The 26,324-nt window shown below is 38.3% G+C and overlaps 1 protein-coding gene across 1 annotated transcript in view; it reads right to left on the bottom strand.

Moving 5' to 3' along the window:
* Positions 1-26,324, bottom strand: part of FAM171B (family with sequence similarity 171 member B) — a 76,257-nt gene that overhangs the window by 22,753 nt on the left and 27,180 nt on the right. The window contains exon 2 of the mRNA XM_005889549.3: positions 3,496-3,729. Coding sequence (XP_005889611.2) covers positions 3,496-3,729 — 234 coding nt within the window. The remainder of the gene's footprint in view (positions 1-3,495; positions 3,730-26,324) is intronic.

Below are 26,324 nucleotides of genomic sequence, written 5' to 3'. Positions count from 1 at the left end.
TTTTTTTTCTAGTTCTATCAGTAACATTTGGTAGTTTTATTTTCCTCCCCACAGTTACTTCACTTTTTTTGTAGGTTTCCCTTCTCATAGTGTTCTGAGAAGCATTTATTTTCCTTTTTCCTAATTGGAAATGTATGTAAGAACATCTGTTGATTTTTACCAGTGCTAACTTTCAGTTTTCCAGGGATATGATCATAACCACAAATAATGGCTTTGATTCTTCCTAATAGCTCTCCTCTTTTTTGTCTGTTAATATCTTTTTGTTCTGATGAGAACTTCTACTACAATGTAAAATAATACAGATATCTGTATTTAGTTTCTTACTTTAGTAGGATCACCTCTAATATTTTATGCTTAGTATGAGTTTGAGATATCTAAGTATATCTTTATGGTCCTAGTTTTTAAAGAGTTTATTCTTGGTTACGCATGAATGGTAAACTTACAAAATACATTTCAGGCACTTGTTGATATTATCACATACTAGTTTTAATTTGTTTTAATTGTTGTTGTTCAGTCGCTCAGTCATGTCTGACTCTTTGAGACCCCATGGACTTCAGCACACCAGGCTTCCCTGTCCTTCATCATCTCCCAGAGCTTGCTCAAACTCGTGTCCATTGAGTCGGTGATGCCATCCAACCATCTCACCCTCTGTTGTCCCCTTCTCCTCCTGCCCTCAATCTTTCCCAGCATCAGGATCTTTCCTAATGAGTCGGCTCTTCGCATCAGGTGGCCAAAGTATTGGAGCTTCAGTTTCAGCATCAGTCCCTTCAATGAAAATTCAGGATTGATTTCCTTTAGGATGGACTGGCTTGATCTCCTTGCTGTCCAAGGGACCCTCAAGAGTCTTCTCCAACACCGCAGTTCAAAAGTATCAATTCTTCAGCACTCAGCCTTCTCCATGGTCGAACTCTCACATCCATACATGACTACTGGAAAAACCCTTGCTGTCTCTGCTTTTTAACATGCTGTCTAGATTTTTCATAGCTTTTCTTCCAAGGAGCAAGCGTCTTTTAATTTCATGGCTGTAGTCACCACTTGCAGTGATTTTGGAGCCCAAGAAAATAAAATCTGTCTGTTTCCATTGTTTCCCCATCTATTTGCCATGAAGTGATGGGACTAGATGCCTTGATCTTCATTTTTTTGAATGTTCCCTGGTGGTTCATACAGTAAAGAATCTGTCTGTAATGCAGAAGACACACATTTGATCCCTGGGTTGGGAAGATCCCCTGGAGAAGGGAGTGGCAACCCACTCTAGTATTCTTGCCTGGAGAATTCCATGGACAGAGGAGCCTGGTGGGCTAAGTCCATGGGGTCGCAAAGAGTTGGACACAGCTGAGCAACTAACACTTGACTTTTACTCTCCTCTTTCACCTTCATCAAGAGGCTCTTTAGTTCCTCTTCACTTTCTGCCATAACAGTGGTGTCATATGCACATCTGAGGTTATTGACAGTTCTCCTGGCAATCTTGATTCCAACTTGTTCTAATAGTATGATATATAAAATTAATAAAGTCTGACATCTGTATAGTCCTGCAAACAGAAAAATTCTACTTGGTCTGGACAGTACGCTATATTTAAATAATGGTGAAATTCTTTTTCACTATTCTGCTTAGGATTTTTGCATTTCAAGTTACAGGTAAGATTGATCTATAGAGGGATGTGTAAATGAGAAAGAGTATGCTCACAAGAGGGCATTTAATTTTGACCTTTGTTAGGTCTCAGGATCAAGGCTGTACTGATTGATATGGTAGAATGACCTGCAGTACTTTTCCTTATAGCCTCAGAAGTTATTTTTATCTAGAACATTTTATGCATGATTAATTTACCTCATCTAAAAGCAATAATCATTTACATTATAACAAAATTGTTTGTTTTATTGGATTTTTAAGATATTTGCCATCAAATTTGTTATCAATAACTTTTATGACTTTTAAAACTTTTATGTATTTTTGTCAACTATTTCTTTATATTTTTCTAACATATGCCAATATACTTCTGTCTTTATTATTTCCTTTTCCCAATAGTTGGTTTCTTCTTTCATTGTTTTTCTCACTTTTTCTGAATGAATAGTTGTGCTTAATTTCTATCTTTAAAAAAAATTAAATCATTTGAGACCATGAATTTATCTCAACCATATCCCTATACAGATTTTCTAGTCATTATTTTCTAGAATTTTACTCATGTGAATCTTATTAAATTACCTAATTTTTCATTTTCTTTCTCAATCTAATTTAAATAGTTCAATGATTCAAATGTTTCCAATATGAACTATAATATCTAAAATTTAACAAGAACAATAAAATATAAAATTTTTGAAAAGACTGACTGCCGAATGGATCATCCTTCCAATCAGACTTGTATTCTGGAAACTGGTTGGCCATTTTACCCCCAATATCCAATTAGTTATACTGTGGTAGTCACTCAGTCATGTCCAACTCTTTGCAACCCATGGACTGTAGCCCACCAGGCTCCTCTGTCCATGGGATTCTCCAAGCAAGAATACTGGAGTGGGCTGCCATTTCCTTCTCCAAATTAGTGATACTAAGTACTACCAATTTTTTCCAGCTTTGTTGAGATATAACTGACACATAACATTATATAACCTTAAGGTATACAATGGCATGATATTTGTATATATTGTAAAATGATTACCATAATAAATACTGATTCTTTCTCTAGTATGCCTCTTGTATGCTTACGTCTCCTTTCATCTCCTTTCTTACATCAGGCTAGCCTTACAGTCCCCCAGCACAGCCACAGTTTCATAGCTAGACTCCCTGAATCTATTTTAGCCCTGCTGTTGACCTATTCCCTATATGCTGTAAACTCAGTTTCTAAACAACTTAAATTCATGTGTTCAAGAATCTATAAGAATGGCTTTATTAGTCATCATGTAAATCTAAACTGTTCATCTACCTTTAGAGAAGGTCCCTTCACCAATACTTTGGCCCATCCTAATCCTGTAGGCCGGAGAAGGCAATGGCAACCCACTCCAGGACTCTTGCCTGGCAAATCCCATGGACGGAGGAGCCTGGTTGGGTGCAGTCTATAGGGTCGCTAAGAGTCAGACAAGACTGAGCGACTTCACTTTCACTCTTCACTTTCATGCATTGGAGAAGGAAATGGCAACCCACTCCAGTGTTCTTACCTGGAGAATCCCAGGGGCAGGCGAGCCTGGTGGGCTGCCGTCTCTGGGGTCGCACAGAGTCAGACACGACTGAAACAACTTAGCAATCCTGTAGGCATGCCATGCCCCCTACCCCCATACACCTGCAGACAAGTTTTATACCAGAGCAGAGCTATTTCTCAGGATTCCTTCAGGCCTCTGTAGCAGGAAAAAGGCCTTCATATTTTCTTCAAACTGGCACACCTTTCTAATTTCCTTATACTGGCTTCACATAGACAGTCATATTTTCAGTTTACCAGAACAAGCAATTCTCAAAGAGTAAAAAATCATTTACATTTAGTGAAGGCAAAACACTATTTAAGTGCTTACTTGGCATTCTTCTGGTCTTCCAAGGTAGAGGCGTCAACACATAGCCATCTTTGTAAGCAATAATGGTTAAGCTGAGTCCTAACTTGTAGGGTACGCTTATCAACACTGCTCCATTGTTTCTAGTTACTGTGGAATTTGTCTTTGTGTAGTTTACAAACACTTCTACAACTGCTTGACTCAGGTACTGACGACTGATGATGTCATTCACCTGGACTTTCAGCATAAATACAGACACTAGAAAAGACAAAATCACAGCACATTAAATCCTATAAAGCATATGTCACTATACTGTAAAATGTCATTTAAAACACCTGAACAATACCAAACTGTTGAAAAACTTAGAAGATACATACATATGGATGGATAGAAAGGTGTTAAACATTCCACCAAATTCATTCTTCCTAAAACTGATTAAGTTGAATATTATTAATAAGGTATAGTATTATCACTATTTTGTCTGCCAGTTAAAAGGAAAAGAAGGGAGAATAGTGAATAACGGAAAGTGAGAATAGTAAATAATGCAAAGACAGCTTCTGGCTTTAGGAAAATTTTTACTTTATATGACAAATTTCTAATATTATCAAGTTGCTGCTACTGCTGCTAAGTCGCTTCAGTCGTGTCCGACTCTGTGCGACCCCATAGATGGAAGCCCACCAGGCTCCTCCGTCCCCAGGATTCACCAGGCAAGAACACTGGAGTGGGTATTATCAAGTTACATAGATTTAATACTAATAAAATACAGTCAAAGGTCTTAGAATAAAATGCTATTCACCAAACCCATTAGTGCATGGATAGCTCTTTTATTTTGCTCTGTTGTCTGGAAAGCAGAGGATGTGTTTTAGTTCCAAATTACAAAATATCAAAACAAAATCTCAGATGGACCTAGAGAATATTATGCGTAGTGAAATAAGTTAGAGAAAGATAAATACTATGATATTACTTTTAAATAAAATCTAAAAAATAATACAAATGAACGTATACCCAAAACAAGCAAACTCACATAGAAAATAAACTTAAGATAACCAAAGGTGAGAGGGAAGCTGAGGGGACAAATTAGAGGTATGGGATTAACAAACTACTATTTATAAAATAGATAAGCAACAAGAATGTGTTGTATTGCACAAGGAATTACAGCCATTATCTTGTAATAGCCTATAATGGAATAAAATCTACAAAAATACTGAATCACTATGCTGTACTGCTGACACTAATACTGTAGATCACCTATGTGTGTGTGCTAAGTTGCGTCAGTCATGTCCAGCTCTTTGCGACCCTACGGACTGTAGCCCATCAGGCGCCTCTGTCCACAGGATTCCCCCGGCAAGAATACTGGAGTGAGTTGCCATGCCCTCCTCCAGGAGGTATTCCTGACCCAAGGATCTAATCCGCATCTCTGAAGTCTCCTGCACTGGCAGGTACGTTTGCCCCTAGCTCCACCTTAAGTTAAAAAAACTTTTACTAAAATATTAAAAACATTATCAATTAAATATATAGACGATAAATTCAAGAAAAAAGAACTAAGGCTGGCTTCTACTTAACACCTCCAGCCTTACAGATTTTGACAATGTGTTCGTGGATTTACCATTGATAATATCTGGCTACGGAAGAACTTTTACCATCATGGAAATACCTTTGCAAAGCCAGCATCACAACACCTTTGCTAAAAATGTCTTTCTTCTCTTCCACTATTTATGGGCTCTGAGGTCAGTCAAGGTCCATCTTTGCTGTTCTCTAGATGTGTGACTTTAGGTAAGTTACTCACCTCTCAGTCCATTTGCTCATCTGTAAAATCAGGACAGCAGCCACTAATTTGAGCTAATAAAGTGAAATAATGCAAATAATGTGCTCTGTATAGTGTTTGTCAAATCAAATTATAATATTGTTATTTATAACAAAAATTATTACTTCACAATTGGAGACCACTTCACAAACATGAGAACATCACTAAGAAACAGCTCATAAGGATTAACTATGCTGCTATGCGTTTGTATAAACCTATATTTAAGAATTTTTAGCAAGAACATCATGTCAGGTAAAAAATCCCAGTCAGCACTGACTGAATTGCAGTGAAGCAATTGCAGCACTGACTGAATTTAGTATTGCTACAAAACTTATCACACCTTATCTATTCTTTGTTAAAATAATCGAGACTTTAAATTGCTTTTGGACCACAACAAAGGCATTTAGATCAAAATAGAATCGTCAAAAATAGAATCATTAAATTTTTATATAACATTAATTAAAAATAAAAAAGTAATCACAAACACACGCTCGTGCCAGACCATGGCTTCAAATTCAAATGGGAAATATAACTCTTGGCAAAATAATAAAAGGTTGTAATAAAAATGGTATGATGAGCTTCTAAACCAGATGTCCTTGTACAGGTCCACCTAGTACAATAAACTATGCGTAGAGGACAAGTAGCTGCTGCTCAATCTAAAGTAAATACCCCAGCCACCTGCCCCTAAACCCCGAGACAAAATGTACTGAGCCACTGGCATAAAGCATCCAACTAATGCAAACTCCAGGAGACAGAGGAGGACAGAGGAGCCTGGTAGGCTACAGTCGATGGGTTCACAAAGAGTCGGACACAACTTAGTGACTGAACAACAACAAAACCGCAGGCCAGACAGTCTGTTAGGCCCTTGAAATGTTGATTAAAGATACACAGAGGCTAACAGTTGCTGAAGCTGAATCATCTCTGGGAGTCTATAAGCTTCCCCTCTCTGTGCTTCCCTCTCCTTCCAGAAGAAGTGTTATACAGCCCCTCCTGATGATCTGTGAGTTGTATCAAACTCCCTGAATCTTATAGCATGAGTTGGGTTCTGTTGCTTGTTTCCAAAGCAAGTACCTTAAATGACATAGGACACAACTGTAAGTACAGAATAGTTTATTCCTCAGATGGTAAAGAATCTGACTGTAATGCAAGAGACCTGGGTTCAATCCCTTGGTTGGGAAGATCCCCAGGAAAAAAGAATGGCTACCCACTCAAATATTCTTACCTGGAGAATTCCATTGACAGAGGAGCATGGCAGACTACAGTCCATGGGGTCACAAAGAGTCAGACACGACTGACAACTAACCCTTTCACTTTTTTCTCTTTACACCCTATCTTCCATAAGAGAAAGAGGAGGGAAGGATAATGTACCAAACTCAGATAAACCATATAAGAGGAATACTGCACACTATGGTTTTTCCAGTGGTCATGTATGGATGTCAGAGTTGGACTGTGAAGAAGTCTGAGCACCAAAGAATTGATGCTTTTGAACTGTGGTGTTGGAGAAGACTCTTGAGAGTCCCTTGGAGTGCAAGGAGATCCAACCAGTCCATCCTAAAGGACATCAGTCCTGGGTGTTCATTGGAAGGACTGATGCTGAAGCTGAAACACCAATACTTTGGCCACCTCATGTGAAGAGCTGACTCATTGTAAAAGACCCCGATACTGGGAAAGATTGAGGGCAGGAGGAGAAGGGGACAGCAGAGGATGAGATGGTTGGATGGCATCACCGACTCGATGGACATGGGTTTGGGTGGACTGTGGGAGTTGGGTGATGGACAGGGAGGCCTGGCATGCTGCTGTTCATGGGGTCGCAAAGAGTCGGACACGACTGAGTGACTGAACTGAACTGAACTAGAAGATAAGGAAACTAATAATTTTAAAAGCTTTTAAAATTCGGTGATGGGCCTTATTCAAACCAAAGGTACTACAATGGTTCCTTCAACAGCATTTTCAGGAATGGGACTCAATAGGGAATTTTTATTAATTTGTTTGCTCCAAAGATTAGTTTCAGAAATTCTCAGAGCCTTTGGATTTATAGACAAAGTCCAAGTGTAGTAAGAGTCTAAACTAAATTAATTAAAAACTCTGCATATTCCATCTGTTCCATCTTTATAAAAGTACAGTTGCCAAAATAAGACACCCAAAAACCTCCTGGCATTCTGAAACTGGGTTTGATTCACAAAATGTCTTCCAATCCAGAATGGATGATTTTATTTTTTCACATGTACTAATACAGATGCTTTAACCTCTGAGCCACCAGGGAAGTCCAATACTGTTAATAAATCTGATGAGAAATGAGTATCAAATTCAGAAAAAAACAACTTGCAAAGGTCAAATCTTCACTATCAAAAACACACCGTCTCTCTCTGAGGAGATCTCCTCTATCTATACCTTAGGTTGCCTGACAGACTCAGGATATAATGTAGGCCTGACCAAAACTGTCTTTCTAAGCTCAAATAGGAAAAAAATTAGTATTTGTATAACACACACACACACACCTCTTCCCCCAGGCCCAGTACTAGAAACTTTATATACGTTGTTCAATTTCAACTCAGTACAAACCCGCAAGACTTCCCCCGTTTTAAGGCAAGAAAACTGAGGCAAACATTGAGCAGCTAATAGAGCACAGGCAGGATTAACAGGTTCATTTTACTCCAAGTTCCATGTATTTGTACTTTCTCTCTCACCGCAAAGCCTTAGGAATTTGGTTTCCACCATATTTACTAGTTTCTGCTTTCAGAGTCCCTTGGACATCAAAGAGATCAAACCAGTCAATCCTAAAGGAAATCACCCCTGAATATCACTCACTGATGCACAAACTAAAGCTTCAGTATTTTGGCCACCTGATGGGAAGAGCCGACTTACGGGAAAAGACATTGATGCTCTCTGAGAAAGACTGAAGGCAGAAGGAGAAGAGGGTGACAGAGGATGAGATGGTTGGATGGCATCACCAATTCAATAGACATGAACCTGGGCAAACTTGGGCAAAGACCAGGAGGCCTGGAGTGCTGTAGCGCATGGGGTTTCAAAGAGTCGGACATGACTTGGCAACTGAACAACAAAAAAATATTCACTAGCTTATTTCCTCCCAACCAGAGAAGGAAGCCCTCATTTGCTGACCCTCTGAGCCACCCACTCCCTCCTTCAGCTTGGTTTTTCTGGCCCCAGCATAAGCAGCAGCAAAAAACAGCATTAAAAAAAAAAAAAAACAACCCTAAAAACAGAATCTTGGCTGAAAGCCTAGTTATAGAAATTAAAGAGGCACAAACAATTCTTTTTCCTCCAAATAAAAAGTTATAAAGAATTGTCTGCCATGACTTAAAAAACAGGATGCTTCTGGCTTCTGTGATGTCAACAGTTTGATCAGGCAAATGGTACTGACAGCCAGAAATAATATATAGCCATAATAATCCCCCTCACTAGCTTTCTTCTTCAACAAAAATACTTTGGCATTTCGATTGGACAGATTGTGTGGTTAAATATATGATTTTCCACCAGAGGTGCTTTTGTCTCCATAATCTACCTACTGTTCTCCATTGTATTTTTCAGCTCTCCATGCCCATATTATTTTCTCTGTCACTTAATTATAATCATTATGTCTTGCCCACACAATCTTCTTTTCAAAATGTCAGCATTGGTTTAAAAATGGTTCAATATCAAATGATTTCAACTACACCCTTAGAAAACATATAATCTAAACATTGAAAGAAACAAGTAAAAATAAAATATACATGCATGAGCAAGACCCTGAGGTTGCTGGCAAAGATTTAACCACTTAGCACATGATTAGAAGCATTAAGTAATGAGAATCACTAAAATTCAAAAGACTGCTAAATAGGTATAAAGAAATGTTCTTGAAAAAGCCTATTAGAATCAACACTGTATTATGGTTTTGCTATAGGGTATGTTGCTAAGTCGCTTCAGTCATGTCCGACTCTGTGCGACCCCATAGACGGCAGCCCACCAGGCTCCCCTGTCCCTGGGATTCTCCAGGCAAGAACACTGGAGTGGGTTGCCATTTTCTTCTCCAATGCATGAAAGTGAAAAGTGAAAGTGAAGTCGCTCAGCTGTGTCCGACCTTAGCGACCCCATGGACTGCAGCCTACCAGGCTCCTCTGTCCATGGGATTTTCCAGGCAAGAGTACTGGAGTGGGGTGCCATTGCCTTCTCCGACTATAGGGTATAGATAGGTAAAACTCAAAATCCAGAAAGGGCTAAAACAAAAGGTACTGCTAGCCATTTATCTGGCAACATCTGGAGTAGGGTGGGCTGAGAAATTACAACCCCACTTCTTTCCAAGAGAATCTGACATCTTATTATGTTGGTACTATTATGTAGGTTACAAATGTACGTATGGAGAAACTCTATTTTCAGATTTCTCTGGTACAAAAACTAGCCTACTTCTTTTCAACTATGTATAAAGCATCTATAATAATTTCATTTAATATACAATTTTTTTCTCTCTAGGAATATAATGCTACAAATACACTAAGTATATAAAGTTTTGTAAACAGATCACAGATGAAATTTAATATTTTAACAATGAAGACTTTTAAACTTTGAGGTTTATGCATTCTAAATGAGAACTATTAAGAAACGAAAAACACAAAATATAGTGAAATAACTTGTTGGGAACAATTAGAAATGTTTACCTACATTCATTCAGTTAGCAAATGTAGACTGATAGTCTGCTTTCGGCCAGATTTGCACCAGGAGATAACAGGGCTGCAAACATGAATAAGGTACATCCTTACCTTGAGGAAGATTCTGAGGAAAGACATGAGAAACAGTACTGCAGAATTATCTGATATTACCGTAGAGGAAGTTTTAAAAAGGAAATGAACCAGAGACAAGAGAAGAACTGTCTATAGTACCTAATACAATCTTCTATGAAATTACGTAGAATTTTAGAATCCACACGTGTAACTATTCCTGAAGGTATCAATCTTGAAGAGAGAGGCTTGTACTCCCATGCTCAATGCAGCATTATTCCCAACAGCCAAGACACGGAAAAAACGTAAATGTCCATCAGCAGATGAATAAAGGAAACTGGTATATACATACAATGGAATATTATTCAGTCTTACAAAATAAAAAAAAGAAATTTGCCATTTGCAACAAGATGGATAGAGCTAGAGGATTATGTTAAGTGAAATAAGCCAGATGCACAAAGATAATAATGTATGCTCTCATTTATACATGGAATCTAAAAGAGTTAACTCAATTGACATGAGTTTGAGCAAACTCCAGGAGACAGTGAAGCACAGGGAAGCCTGGCAGGGTGCAGTCCATGAGGTCGCAAAGAGTTGGACATGACTTAGTGACTGAACAATAACACAAAACAGTCAAAGATTAGAATGGAGTTTCCAGGGGCAGAGAAGAAGGAGACGTGGGGGTAAAAGGGTGTGAAGTTTCAGTTACACAAGATAAATAAGTACTAGAGATTTAGTGTACAACAGTACCTACTGCCAACAACACTGCATATTTCATACTTCCTAACAGGACTGATCTTACTTTCAGTGTTCCTACCACAAGATAATAATAATAGGAGCAGGAAGAAACCTTGGGAGGTGATGCATATGTCTATGGCTTTGATGGTGGCGATGGTTTCACATGTGTACATTTATCCCTGAACTCATTAAGTTATATATGTGACATATCTACAGCCTTTACATGTCAATCATGCCCAATAAAATGCCTTTTAAAGAGTAAGTATCAAAAAATGTGGATTTTATATCTACTTTGGAATCAAGTTCACACTATTAGTTTTTGAACAGGGAAGAATGTGGACATTTTGAGTCCAGATCTCCAAAGGGCCCACCCATTCATTCTCTCCCACTTTCTGAGCTCTGATTTTTTTGATCCATTCCAGTGAAGACTTTATTGTGAGAAACCAATACAACATTGTAAAGTTAAAAAATAAAATTTAAAAATAAAAATAAAAATAAAATTAAAAAAAAAGAAGAAGAAGCCCAAAGATGCTATGACTCAAACTTTACTGCGGGGCATTCAAAGGCCTAGTTTGTTCTCTATCCACTATTTTTATACTAAATATTAATCAGAGAAATCTTAGTATTGAGCTAGCTATACAGGTATCTAAAGGATGTAAACAGAAAACATCTGGTTCCATATTTAAATATCAAGGTATTTAAAGTCTTTAGTAGAGACATAATCATGGTTTTACTAAAGAGAGTACAATTAATTTCCACGTCTTTAGCTTAGCATTTATAAGCTGACATCTGGCCATCACCTCCCATTCTAGCCATATTTCCCACTAGAGAAGGAAATGACAATCCACTCCAGTATTCTTGCCTGGAAAATCCCCATGGACGAGGAGCCTGGTGGGCTACAGTACAAAGGGTCGCAAAGAGTTGCCCACAACTGACTACTAAGCACAGCGTATTTATTTCCCACTAACCACTGTTTTATCAGGGATTAGCAGACGATAGCCCATGGGCAAACTCAGACCTGCAGCCCATTTTGTAAATAAAGTTTTATTGGAACACTGCCAGTGTACTCATTTATGGATTGCCTATGGTTGCTTCTGCTACAACAGCAGAGGCCACATGGTCTGCAAAGAAATTATTTACTCTCTGGCACTTTACTGAAAACGTCTGAAGAACTCTGCTCTATCAGTTCAGTTCAGTCGCTCCGTCCTGTCCGACTCTTTGTGACCCCATGGACTGCAGCACACCAGGCTTCCCTGTCCATCACCAACCCCCAGAGCTTGCTCAAACTTATGTCCATCAAGTCAGAGATGCCATCCAACCATCTCATCCTCTGTCGTCCCCTTCTCCTCCTGCCGTCAACCTTTCCCAGCATCAGGGTCTTTTCCAATGACCATGACATAAATGGGTCACTAGTCACTATCCCAGACCAACCCACACAACTGCTACATCCTTCCTTTCTTCTGTCTGAAGAAAATCTTAATCTCTCCTCATCAAAAACCCTAACCTATCCTTCAAAGTTTAGGACAAACAACCCTCTTCATAAACCTGCGCTGGGATAAATTTGCACTTATCCCAGTTAGATGGCCCTCCTCTCCTGTACTGACTCATCTAATGGCACATGATATATTGTGGTGTATGTTTTTATTCTCTGTGTATTGATCTTCTCTGTGAGAACAAGCTTCTTGACAGTCAATGCTGTTTCAAACTCAGCCTTGTGTTTTGCCAGGGTTTACTAAGGGTAGTTAGCATGTAGCTTCTAGGTGAATGGAACAGGGAGAGGAAGGAAGAGCAGAAAGATGAGAAAAGTAGGAAAAAGAAAAGAAATTAAGAAGAAAAGAAAAGAAGATAGAGACAATCAGAAGTGACCAAGCACCAGGGTAAAGAGTGATAATTGTTGGATATCCACAGAAGTCACTTGAAATTATAGCCAGCTTTCCAGTCCTAGGATTGGTGAAGTTTTGGGCTTGACCCCATAGTTGCTGGTGACAAATATTTCACATTATTACAATAATCACAAAAACAAATATTAAGAGTGCATTCTTTTTGGAAATTAATGTTTCCTTCTTATAAGAAAATTTAACTTGGAAATTTTTATTAAAAAAACCCATAAGTAGCAAAATTTGCTAAATAAATATAATGCAACCAGATTAAGTCTAATTTACTTTCACTATTACAAAACAATACCAACAAAGTAGGTTTACAATTCTTTCTCCCAGGGTACCAGCCCAATTTTCCTACTTAATTGGAAGGAGGACTGAAAGTTTAGGAAAGAACAAGGACAAACAAGGAGTTTATGAGAGAAAGGACCATATTATTCCACATTCTATAAAGCAGAATGGAAAGGACTTCAACAGTCTAAGCTTTACAGCATTTCAAACATGGACACACAGCCTCCTTCTTTTAAAGGAACAAAAGGGAGCTGAATTAAAGAAAGAGTTCAACAAATCAGAAAAGCCTTCTTTTCGTTGCTTAAGCACCATATTGGATCCAAAATTCTTACAGGCTTTAGAGTTTAAGGGAAAAAAAAACAATCTGCACCTGTTTGAAGCAAAAACAAACTTACTGCACTAATACTTATTACAGAGAAAATGTCAAATCGAAGAAGAAATTATGGAGCTGGAATGAAGACATGATCTCCAAAGGTGAAAAACAGTATGAAGCAAGTAAAATGCACGTTGTCTTCATTAGGACCAGAAACTTGAGTGTGATTTGCCAAAACTAATGAGATGAGTAACGTGAAAGAGTCCTTATAACTTATGAACAAGCACATGGCAGAGGCCTCAATAGGGAGCCAACAAGAAAGTGAGCCATTTGCAGCTGGACTCAGTCCCTTCTTGCCTACCCAAAGGGCCCTTTCCCTCAGTGGAAATAATTCAGTCTGATAAATGAACAAATCAAACTCCACAGGCATTTCTCACTCTTTTTTTCTTTGCAATCTCTCATCCTGCCTCAGGATCACAATTATTCACTCACTCACACATTCACCCAACACGCATGAATTGGGCACATAAACTATATAGGGAGGCACTAAGTATGGGGTGACAGAAGAACCAATAGCCCAGTGAGTGGCAACACAGATGAAAAGACTAAAAGAAAAATAAAAAGGTGAGACTTATTTTCCTGTGAAAAGTCAGCAAAAAAAAAAAAAAGTTAAGGACCGAGGAAAGAAAAAAATGAGGTTAAAAAGAATATGTTAAGTCTCTGCCAAAACCAGAAACAACTGAGCTAAGAAAACATGAGAAGCAGATATTCCTCCTCAGAGGAAAGATGGGAATTTAGTGACCAACCCCACAAACATGCACTGAGCAACATCACCCCCTTCCCTCAAGAAGGTCCTTGCCTGAAGATGTGCCCCTGAGTCTCTGAGCTTAATCCTCCCTGTTCCATCCTCACTCCTCTGATCCACTTGGGCTCCAGCACTTTCTTGAACCAGGCAAGTTTCCACCTCTGGGTCTTTGCACAGGCTGTCCCTTCTGCCTAGAATTCTCTCCCTACCTCCCACCCTACCCCCATAAATGAACAGCTTACTTTCTCACCTCCTTAGAGTCTTTGTCAAAATTACATTTCTCATGACTCCATACTCTCCCAGTCCTTCTTACTCTATGTTTCAGGAGTCCCAAGACCACTTCCAGTTCAGTGACTTATCAGAAGGACTCACACCACTTAATAGGAGGTCATACTCAAAACTAAGATTTGTAACAGTCAAGGATAAAAAGTAAAAACAACAGGAAAATTAAATGCATCAGGCAAGCCCAGAGAAGTCAGGCATGGGCTTTCAAGTCCTTCTCCTGTTCAGTTTACACAAGACACAATTCTTCTCTAGCTGTGAACTGCAGGCACATGGAATCTTAGGGTCAGAGCCTGCCATGGGGACACCGGTCATGTAGCCATATTCCTGTTACGTAACTAGCCATGGATGCTGAAACACAGAACCCAAGCAAAGATACCAGGTGTACCTGCTAAATAATCCTGAGAAGTCTTGACAAGCTGGAATAGTACACCCTATTGCTCTGTGCATATCATCATTCGTTAGTAACAGAAAGAACATTTTAAGAGCCTAGTCTCAGGAGCTGGCCAAGGAACAGCCATGGTTCCAGGGTCTGCTGGAGACATGCAAGGGTTGAGCAACTACACCTGCTGTGTTATCACTTTTCTTATATCCTATTTTTTCCATACTACCATCTTTACATACTGTTTAATTTACTCAGAATGTTCATTTTCTGTTTCCCCTATGAGATATTGAGATTTTTCATTTTATTTATCGTTGTATCCTAAACTATCAATCCTTATTTTTGAATTAATGATCGAATTAGTGAACGAATTCCTTACTCTGAAATCACAAAGTGAGACTACAACTCAGAACCACTTCTGTAAGTGTGCTGTGCTTAGTCACTCAGTTGTGTACAACTCTACAACCCCATCAACTATAGCCTGCCAGGCTCCTCTGTGGGGATTCTCCAGCTAAGAATACTGGAGTTGGTTACCATGCCCTCCTCCACGGGATCTTCCCAACCCAGGGACTGAACTCAGGTCTCCCGCATTGCAGGCGCCTTCTTTACCGTCTCAGCCACCAGGGAAGCAATAATTGCAAGGGAGGATACAAACATGTGAAATGAGGTGGATAAGCCTTGCAGTGGCATCTGGGACAAGGAGATAATGTGTAATCAACAACTTCTGTGCATAGAATATTCGTAAGTTATATACTTTAAGCAAAGTACAGATTCTTTGATTCCTTACCAGTTCTTCCTTCAATAATTTCTTCAACAGATATGTTCATTCTTGTGATGTCAAGAAAGAACTTTTAAAAACAAGATTAGGGCAACCATTGTGGCTTTTCCTTAGAAAAGCAATTAAATGAAGATTAAGTTCTACCAATTATTACCCAATTCTAAATAATTAATTGTAAAAAATCTCTTTAGCATATCATCAAGGAACCAAAATTGAAGTTGGCAATAAAAACGGAAACAAGTAATATGAGTGAAAACAAGAGACTGCTGTAAGGGGGTGGGGAACACCCATCTGGGAAAATAATTAAAGAATTTTAAAATAAAAAGTTGTTACAAAATCTATTTCACACAGATTTAGGCTTCTTAATAAATTGCTATTTAATAGGAACAATCCATTAGGAATTGGTTGAGTAGTAAATGCTTTTCCCCTAGGTATTTCAAATATATTAACGATGATACATAGGAGAGAGGACCTTTAGAGAACCAACAATCACTGAATGCTCCCTCCCATGAATGTAACATGGAAATCAGGTTAGATGTGTTAGTTGGGATGCAACACCTGCTTGGGGAAGAATTAAGTATGAACTACTTGAACACAGGGTACTCTAGCCTCCTTTGAAACTTAATGAGTCAGTGTCCTTCAGTTCAGTCGCTGGTTGTGTCCGACCCTTTGCGACCCCACGGACTGCAGCACGCCAGACTTCCCTTTCCATCACCAACACCCGGAGCTTACTCAAATTCACGTGCATGGAGTCAGTGATGTATCCAACCATCTCATTCTTTGTCGTCCCCTTCTCCTGCCTTCAATCTTTCCCAGCATCAGGGTCTTTTCCAATGAGTCAGCCTTTCACTTCAGGTGGCCAAAGCACTGGAGTTTCAGTTTCAGCATCAGTCCTTTCAATGGATATTCAGGACTGATTTCCTTTAGGATGGACTGGTTGGGTCTCCTTGTAGTTCAAGGGACTCTCAAGAGTCAGTTCAAAAGCATCAATTCTGCAGGGCTCAGCCTTCTTTATAGTCCAACTCTCACATCCATACATGACTACTGGAAAAACCATAGCTTTGACTAAGCATTCCTAATTTAGTATAATTGATGGATGAAATCTGGAAAGGACTATGTCATCCAGGCAAAAAGAAGAATTAAGTGACTGCTATTTATACAATTAATATCCTGAAAAGGATTTAGTTTACTAAACTGTCTTCCCAAATGATCTCCCCAAAATATTCCCCACCAAGCTTCCAATAAGGATGTAACACTCCAAGAGCAAATAACTGTAAAGTGTGATCACTATTTTGAGCTGCACAACTCTAAGCCAGGGGACCTGGTACAAGACAGAACTCATCCCTGGAGCCCACATTAGCACATTTCTCCATAATGAGCTAGGGTCACAGTCCATACCAACTGGAATGGCCAGCAGCATCCACCACTTGTCTAGTGAACAGCCCAGCACTGCCCGAAGACCACCACCTCCAAGCCCCAGGCTACAAAACAACCTCCTACTCTTTCTTTAGAACCAGGGTGGTTTTCTTTACCACTGTTTGTGAAAAGCGTTCCAATTTCAAAAACATCAAAGAATATGGTACTATAAAGTACTTATTAGTGCAGCGCCTTGAATCCAGTGAAGTGCTTTTCTTTTTTAAAGTAATCATTTTTAGTGGTCCCACATCTCAATGATACAAACAAAGACTATGATTAGTCTTCTTTGTTAGAATGTATGCATAGGCTTAGCAACTAGATATCGAAAGCTAACAAAACAATCAACAAACCCTTAACAGACAAATCCTCTGTCATGCCCAAAACAGAAAAATATCAAAGCCAGAGACTTGGGGCCACAGTTCCTAAACTGTGTTTGAAGCCACCAAAGGTTATACAACAAACTCACAGGGGTGACAGAAGGTATTTTAAACTTTCATGAAAGCAAACCAACTCGAGAGAGTTCATAATTCAAGATTCTATACTCAAAGCAATGACATGAGATTTTTGTGTAGCTGAATATTTAGTGATTGTTCTGCTAAAAAGTAAACAGCGCATGAAAACCAATGCTGAACAGGAAATAAGGATGGCTATATTTAGTTTTACTCCAACGTCTGAGAAGCTGTGCAGTGTCTAACAGAAAAATACATCCCACTAAGTAAATAGCAAATATGTATTATTTTTTTCAAATGACTACTAATTTGTTAGAAGTTGCTGTGTGGCCACATGAAAAATTACTGAGCTACTAAAGCGAGTGTGAACCAAGAAAGTTTCAGAGTCTGGGTCTGAGCAGTCATTTTATGCTACACACTTTTATTAAGCACCGACTATATGCATAATTTGTACTAGTCACTGTGAGAGACACAAAGAAACTGTGCTATGTCACTTCAGTCGTGTCCTACTCATTGGACTCCATGGACTGTAGCCCACCAGACTCCTCTGTCTGTGGGATTTTCCAGGCAAGAATACTGGAGTGGGTGACCATTTCCTTCTCCAGGGGATGTTCCTGACCCAGGGATCGAAGTCATGTCTCCTGAGGCTCCTGCATCACAGGCGATTCTTCATCACTGAGTCGGCTGCCTTCAAATATGTACATGACAGAGTCCAATAAAAAGAGTAATAGTACCAAAAAAGCACACAAAGATATTTAAGAGTTAAGAGAATTGTATGATTAAATTATGCTGGTTAATGATATTAAACAAGAAATGAGTCACATGTGAACTCATAGTGTCTATCTTTCTAAAAGTGCCAGTTCACTTTTGTTAGTAAGAACATTTCAGGAAACAACTGCTCTTTGGGGAACAAAACACATTTAGAATTATAAACACATGTGTTTACTCAATTATTTTCTGAATGTGTGATTGAATAAAAAATACATGATATATTAAATGAAACTCTTACAAAATCTCAAAATTATCAACTTGCAAATGATGTGTTTACTATTGTTACCTCTCTAGTATGTACGGTTCTCCTGGCCTAGGACAGTAGTTCTCAACCCTGTGTAGACATCAAAATTGCCCGGAAACCTTTATATTCCCAGGCCCCACCTCACTCCAATTAAGTCAGCATCACTGCAGATGGGGTCCAGGGAATCAAGTTTTCAAAAGGTCCCAGATGATTCTAATGTACAGCCATGGTTGAGAATCGCTGACATAAAAAAATATTGGATATTCCTAGGGGGTAGGGACATGACCTAAAGTCATCCTCTTCAATTGTTTGGTTTCTTTTACTATAAAAAAATATAAACTTATCTTTGAAATGAGATTTATTTATTCCAAGGCTTGCACAGGTACCCCAGAGAATCAGAGACATAGGATACTGACATGAAAGAAAGCTAACCTTGGTGGCTATCTACTAATAGTTATTGTTAGCTGCTTTTTTTTCTTTTTAATCTGATATTTACTATTTTCTAATCATTTATTTCTGTGTCCTTCTCACATTAAAAACACCTGGTTAACTTATATATGGCTCCACACAATGTCTTTTAAATGATCTATATAGATAAGTGGGAAAATATGGAAAAATAAAATTTTCTAACCCAATTTCTCAGAAATAACTTGGATTCCACCCAGTACTTTTAAAAGCATACTAAAAAAAGACTTACAAAATTAAAAGCATATTGTATACATGTATATAATCGTGTATATATTTATGTAAGCATGAGGTAAGGTGTGAAAGAAATTGACCAAATATTGACTGTATTATTTGGGCCATGGGAAGATACCATTTGACTTGCTAAAACATGATGTGACTTACTACAGTGAGCATGCATTAGAGGTAGGAAGAATAAAAATAAAAAATAAAGAATGCTATATGTTGTGTCTTTTGTTAAGATTATACTGTGAACATGTATCCATGCTATTAAGTACTTTTCAAAATTACCATATTTCATCAGTGAAGAATATTCTATGGTTGTTTATCTCATTAGTGTATGTTTAGTCATTTCTAACTTTTCACATGTGCAAACAATGCTCTAATTAAAATCCATGTACAAATATCTTCATCTGAATCTTTCATTATTTTGGGGGGAGGAAAAATAATAGGCCCAAAGGTATAAACTCTTTATAGGTTCCTGTTTTTAAAAAAAGAGTCTTGATATATAATTATTAAATTGCTTTCCAGAATGTGATACGAATTTGGAAACAGAAGAGTATTCATACTTTATTTTGTTGTAGTCAACGTATCAATATGCCTGCTTCTGTCTCTCCAGGGAGTTACCATGAAAAATACTAAAGTTTTGAAATTATTTATTCTACTTTTTTTTTCTACTTTACCTTTTAGTCATTTTATGTTTTTTGCTATTTTTCTTTTGATACCCTCCTGAGAGGCTGAGAGGAGCCTTCTTATGAACAAAATTAAGTAAGAAATAGCCTGACAAAGAGCCAACATGTACTGCCTATTTTGTTGTTTGGGGATTGCACTGATGAACTTATAAACTTAATTTGCAGTCAAATGAGGTGGAAAGGACTTAAAACATCTATCTTCCCTTTTTCCGAAGGCTCTCTTCTTGTTCTCTCCTTGTTCTTTCTACATGCAAAGTATGTTTAAATAAATAAAAAGAAAATAGAACTTACTTAGAACTTGCCAGATACATGCTTCAGAGTGGCTTTTTTTATTTTATTTTTTAACTTTACAATATTGTATTGGTTTTGCCATATATCATAATGAATCTGCCACAGGTATACATGTGTTCCCCATCTTGAACCCTTCCCCCTCCTCCCTCCCCATACCATCGCTCTGGGTCGTCCCAGTGCACCCGCCCCAAGCATCCAGTATCATGCGTCGAACCTGGACTGGCAACTCGTTTCACATATGATATTATACATGTTTCAGTGCCATTCTCCCAAATCATCCCACCCTCTCTCTCTCCCACAGAGTCCAAAAGACTGTTCTATACATCAGTGTCTCTTTTGCTGTCTCATATACAGGGTTATTGTTACCATTTTTCTAAATTCCATATATATGCGTTAGTTTACTGTATTGGTGTTTTTCTTTCTGGCTTACTTCACTCTGTATAATAGGCTCCAGTTTCATCCACCTCATTAGAACTGATTCAAATGCATTCTTTTTAATGGCTGAGTAATACTCCATTGTATATATGTACCACTGCTTTCTTATCCACTCATCTGCTGATGGACATCTAGGTTGCTTCCATGTCCTGGCTATTATAAACAGTGCTGCGATGAACATTGGGGTACACGTGTCTCTTTCAATTCTGGTTTCCTCAGTGTGTATGCCCAGCAGTGGGATTGCTGGATCATAAGGCAGTTCTATTTCCAGTTTTTTAAGGAATCTCCACACTGTTCTCCATAGTGGCTGTACTAGTTTGCATTCCCACCAACAGTGTAAGAGGGTTCCCTTTTCTCCACACCCTCTCCAGCATTTATTGATTGTAGACTTTTGGATCACAGCCATTCTGACTGGCCTGAAATGGTGCCTCATTGTGGTTTTGATTTGCATTTCTCTGATAATGAGTGATGGTGAGCATCTTTTCATGTGTTTGTTAGCCATCTGTATGTCTTCTTTGGAGAAATGTCTATTTAGTTCTTTGGCCCATTTTTTGATTGGGTCGTTTATTTTTCTGGAATTGAGCTGTAGGAGTTGCTTGTATATTTTTGAGATTAGTCCTTTGTCAGTTGCTTCATTTGCTATTATTTTCTCCCATTCTGAAGGCTGTCTTTTCACCTTGCTTATAGTTTAAGCAGAGTAGCTTTTTAAAAGGGTCTGAAACCTACTGTCAGCATTTCATTTAAGCAGATGAGACCCACCCTGCGGGGAGAGTGCTCAGATTTAAACAGACTGAGTTCCAGCATTTTCTCCAGTGCTCCTCTAACAACTTAGTAAAATGAAGCAACTTCCCTGTAAACAGACATATGAAAGGAATAGTGACCAGAAAATAGAAATTCAGGTGTTAGAAGAACAAGTACCTAAGCCATGACCACAGAAAGACTACTACAGCCTGAAGGGAATGCAGTTTACAGTATGGCAGAGAGGTAATATATGGGTATGCAAATTTTAAGCAAAATGAATGATTCATTAATTCATTTTTTCAGTGAAAAAAATAACATGAAATCAAAAGATCTTAAAAGACAAAGCAGTATGAATTTTGTATGAAGGAAATGGACCTTTCTTTTAAAATACTTTAAAATGATGGGGAACACATGTATACCTGTGGCCGATTCATTTTGATATTTGGCAAAACTAATACAATTATGTAAAGTTTAAAAATAAAATAAAATAAATAATTAAATAAATAAAATAAAATAAAAATAAACAAAAACAAAATACTTTAAAAATATTTTTAAAATTACTTTTTAAAAATCACAGTATTTTTAAAAAGTCAGATGAAACTCACCTGAGTAAACATTTGTCGAATACTGACCAGGCATCACCAGGTAAAGGGCCAGGTCCAGTGGAGCACATTTCGTAACTTGGATTTATTCACCATGATCTCTGTATCAGAAACTATGCTCTTCTAAATTTTTATGTTATTCTATTTAATAGTACCTAGTTTTAGGTCTGAAATAGTTCAAAATCTAGCAAGAAAGGCATAGAGAAAGGATATGAACAAAGTATTACAGGTATGCAAAAAGGGAAATATGAATTCTAAGTGAGAGAATGTGAGACATTTTCAAGCAGCAATTAACTGAGGCTAAACTTAAAAGTGGTCTTCCGGTTGTGAGAGCTGACCATAAAGAAAGCAGAATGCCAAAGAATTGATGCCTTGGAATTGTGGTGCTGGAGAAGACTCCTGAGAGTCCCCTGGACAGCGAGGAGATCAAACCAGTCAATCTTAAGGGAAATCAACCCTGAAAACTCATTGGAAGGACTGATGCTGAAGCTGAAGCTCCAGTATTTTGGTCACTTGATGTGAACAGCTGACTCAATGGGAAAGTCCCCGATGCTGGGAAAGATTGAGGGCAGAAGGAGAAGAGAGTTTTAGAGGATGAGATGGCTAGATGGCATCACCAATGCAATGGACATGAACTTGGGTGAACTCTGGGAGATGGTGAGAGACAGGGAGGCCTGGAGTGCTGCAGTCCACGGGATTGCAAAGAGTCGGACACGAATGGGCAACTGAACAACAAACTTAAAAGAGTAAGATAAATTTTAAAATACAGGCTTGATGTAAGGACACAGCAAGAAGAAGGACTAGCATGAGAATGGGCACCAAAGTTAGGGGAAAAAAGAAAATAAATGAAGTATTCAGGACATGACAGTCAGTGGTAGCCAGAAAATTTAAAAGTCCATGTACAATGGGAGAGGACAGGATTTCATTCCACTGTCTATGTGATGAAAGGTTGAGCAGTGTATAAAAAGACTTCTCTGGCAGTGGAGGGAAAAAATCGACTTGGATAGTGAGAAATAGATATATCTATTGAAATAACTTGGGATCAAGTGAAGAAATAATTTAGGATCAAGTGAAGAAAGTCAAAGTTAGAGTAGATGCAGAGCAAAGGAGGATTGGAAACAAAAACATTTAGGATCTGGCCACTGACAATAACTGAGAATGAGGTAAAGTTAAAATTACGTGAGATATTTGAACTTCAACAACTAGGAGAACAGAAATAATATTCTTGTTATTTAATATTATTTACTGAGTACCTAATCATTGCTGATGAAAATGGCAGGCAATGATGGTCAGTGAAGAAAGCTGAGCGCCGAAGAATTGATGCTTTTGAACTGTGGTGTTGGAGAAGACTCTTGAGAGTCCCTTGGACTGCAAGGAGATCCAACCAGTCCATTCTAAAGGAGATCAGTCCTGGGTGTTCACTGGAAGGACTGATGCTGAAGCTGAAACTCCAATACTTTGGCCAACTCATGCAAAGAGTTGACTCACAAGAGAGGATGAGATGGCTGGATGGCATCACCGACTCGATGGACATGAGTTTGAGTAAACTCTGGGAGTTGGTGATAGACAAGGAGGCCTGGTGTGCTGCGATTCACGGGCTTGCAAAGCGTCGGACACGACTGAGTGACTGAACTGACCTGAACTGATGGTCAGCCGAACAGAACAAGATACTCCCTACTCTGTGGACAGAAAAGTCTAGTGGGAAGACACAGACAAATCAAAGGCCATTTCAACTGAGAACCAAGAGTGCTTTAAGACGTCAAATGACATGGAACCTAGAGCAGGACCACCAACCCAGACCTGGAGGAGCCAGAACAGCCCCTAATAAAGGTGACAGGTAAGCTGACACTAGAAAGCTCTTCTACATTACCGAGAAGAAGCTCTCCAGACAGTGATCTAGACAGAAGAGTGAAGCAAAATGCTGAGGCAGTAGAAGGCAGGAGACAGGAAAGCCTGCCTAGAGCCCAGAACGTCAGGGAGAAGACTAAGAGCAAGAAGCATCTGAACAGAAGCACCCATTATAGTAGATTCAGCTACTGTCCTTCTGGAAAGCAATGTGAATGAACTTTCATAGGTTGCCCAGCCTAGTGATTCTATGATATAACTCCACGGAAAAGGTCTGCCCTCTTCGTGCCAGTGATACTTCAATCTGTTCAAGAATCTGACAAGTCCATGGTCTCTCTTCATCTCCACCGCACAAAAAAGAAAGTGCACAACAATTTTGCATGTAATTTCACTGGGCTCAAACATTCCCATAAACTAGGGTTTCTAAATTGCTGAGGATATCAGCATATTCCCTGCTTCACATTTTTTAAAAACAAGATTATTTTAACTATCATTATCTTAATTTCAAAAATGTGTCTTCGTTTTATAAACACAGGTAATTTTCCAAGAGGCCAATACAGTCTATTTTAAGACCCAAACAGCCACAGTTCCAGTTCCAACTCTGTCTCTTACTATTTATGTGACTGTGGCAAGTTACATAGCTAACCTGTGCCTGAATTTCATCTATGAAGTGAGAATAACAGGACCCAGGCAATGGCTATATATCATAAAGTTACTGTGGGATTAAATGAAATATTAAACAATGCTTAGAACAGCTCCTGGCCCTGAGTATTACTAGCATTTGGTACTGTTATTCCATATTTGTAAATATTTCCTTAGCTTCTGAACATAAGTCTCCTCTGGTATTTTTGAAGAATCACTCTCACTTTACCAAGATCTTTCTCAGAAAAATGAGCACATATTTATATACATTTCAGTTTGTATACTTTGGCCTTTCTGGAACTTTTGTCTTCACTTTAATATTTGTATAAGAAGGCTGTTGGGACTTCCCTGGTGTCCCAGTGGTTCCACCACAGGGGGCACAGGTTTTATCCCTGGTCAGGGAACTAAGATCTTGAATGCTGAGCAGTGTGGTTAAAAAAAAAAAGAAGAAGAAAGAAAAGAAAACAGTCTGCTAAAAAAAAAGGGGGGGCTGTTTATTTCTTTGAAAATAATTACCTTCAATAAAATATTCTTTTATGAAACAAAAATTTTACATATATATATGGATACTTAAATTACTAAAAAGTCTTACAGCAAATCTTGACAAGTGATCCATATAGGTGAGTTAACAATTAGAAAATACTGTTTTTATTATTTCTGTTAGGCAAAGATATTACTTGTATATTGTAGCTTTCATTTAACTGATCTGGAATAAACTGTATAGAAAAGGAAGTCTAGTTCAAATAAGAAATTTTCTGTATTCAACAAACATTAACTAAGCAAAAAACACTGAGACCAGGATGGATTTAACAACAGTTTTGCCTTCTGAGTTACAGTGTTCTTAGTATCTTGTATATATGAACTCATCTCAAGTCTCACTAACCCATTTTAAGCATTACCCTTCACAATTTAAAAGTGAGGAAACATGATTCAAAAAAGAAACTGCTCAAGGTCTCATTACTTGAGTACTGAAATCCTCAAGGAAGAGTGAAGATAGTATACTGCTCAATTACATACATTATTCTTTCCCAAGAAGAAAACTGAAGCATCCAGTAGTGTGACATCAGCCATTATATGGAAGATTCCACAGCAGCAGCTGGACTTGTATACAATTCCTTTCCCAATCTCAAGCAATACCAAAACTGGTGCAAAGGCAAATTTACGACAAAACCAGATAAGTTGCTCTTTTCTACCTTCAAATCTGAATATAAGTTTCTCCAAAGAAGTTATATAATAATCTAATTTCTGAAGCAGTCAACTCTGAAAATAAATTATTCATGCAAGAATAAAAGTTCCCACACTCCTAAAAAAGACTCTTCTGTAACCATGGCAATAGGTAGGCACAAGAACAGACTTTAAACATGCTTAATTAATATATGACAGCTTGAAATAGCCTTTAAACCAGAGAATTGGTTTGAAACTCCTTTAACCAATGATTGACAAGTTGCCACAGTGAAGGCGCCTCTATAAGGCAACCAATCAGTGACCAACACTCCTGAGCATCAGCCAATCTGGAACAGAGATACTCATGGATGGTGCCTCTGTCCTGCCATCCAGACAGCAAAAGCTTCACCTGAGAAGCCAGTTTCCATTGCCAATGTCATCCCACTGGCACTCCTGGAAGTCCGCCAATCCAAGAACTCAACACTTACCAAACACCTTCACGTAAGGCCAGTTTCCTGCTCTGCTTCGAAAAACTGCCTGATCATATAGCTCTCTCCATCAAGTATGCAACAAATTCAGCATTTTGCTTTTGCTTCAGGTATCAACTGGTAGTTTCATCCTTTGACATAAAGCATGCTATTTCAGGCCTAAACAGACACTGAAAACAATACTTTCCACATTAAAAAAAAAAAAATTTTTTTTGCTAACACTGTTCCAAGCCTAGTATCCCATTCTTCATCAACTGCTTTCATTTTGAGTGCTCTGAAAGCAGGATTACTTCATAAATAAAGAGAATTTTTATTATTTCATAAAGAGTTCTCTTTATATTATATAAATATGATATAAATACAAATAACTTCATATATTGAATATAACGTATGCTGCTGCTAAGTCA

The sequence above is a fragment of the Bos mutus genome, chromosome 2 (assembly GCF_027580195.1).
Source record: "Bos mutus isolate GX-2022 chromosome 2, NWIPB_WYAK_1.1, whole genome shotgun sequence".
Classification (NCBI taxonomy): Eukaryota; Metazoa; Chordata; class Mammalia; order Artiodactyla; family Bovidae; genus Bos; species Bos mutus.
The sequence above is the reverse complement of the archived record's forward strand: the minus strand, read 5'-3'. Positions and strand labels throughout refer to the sequence as shown.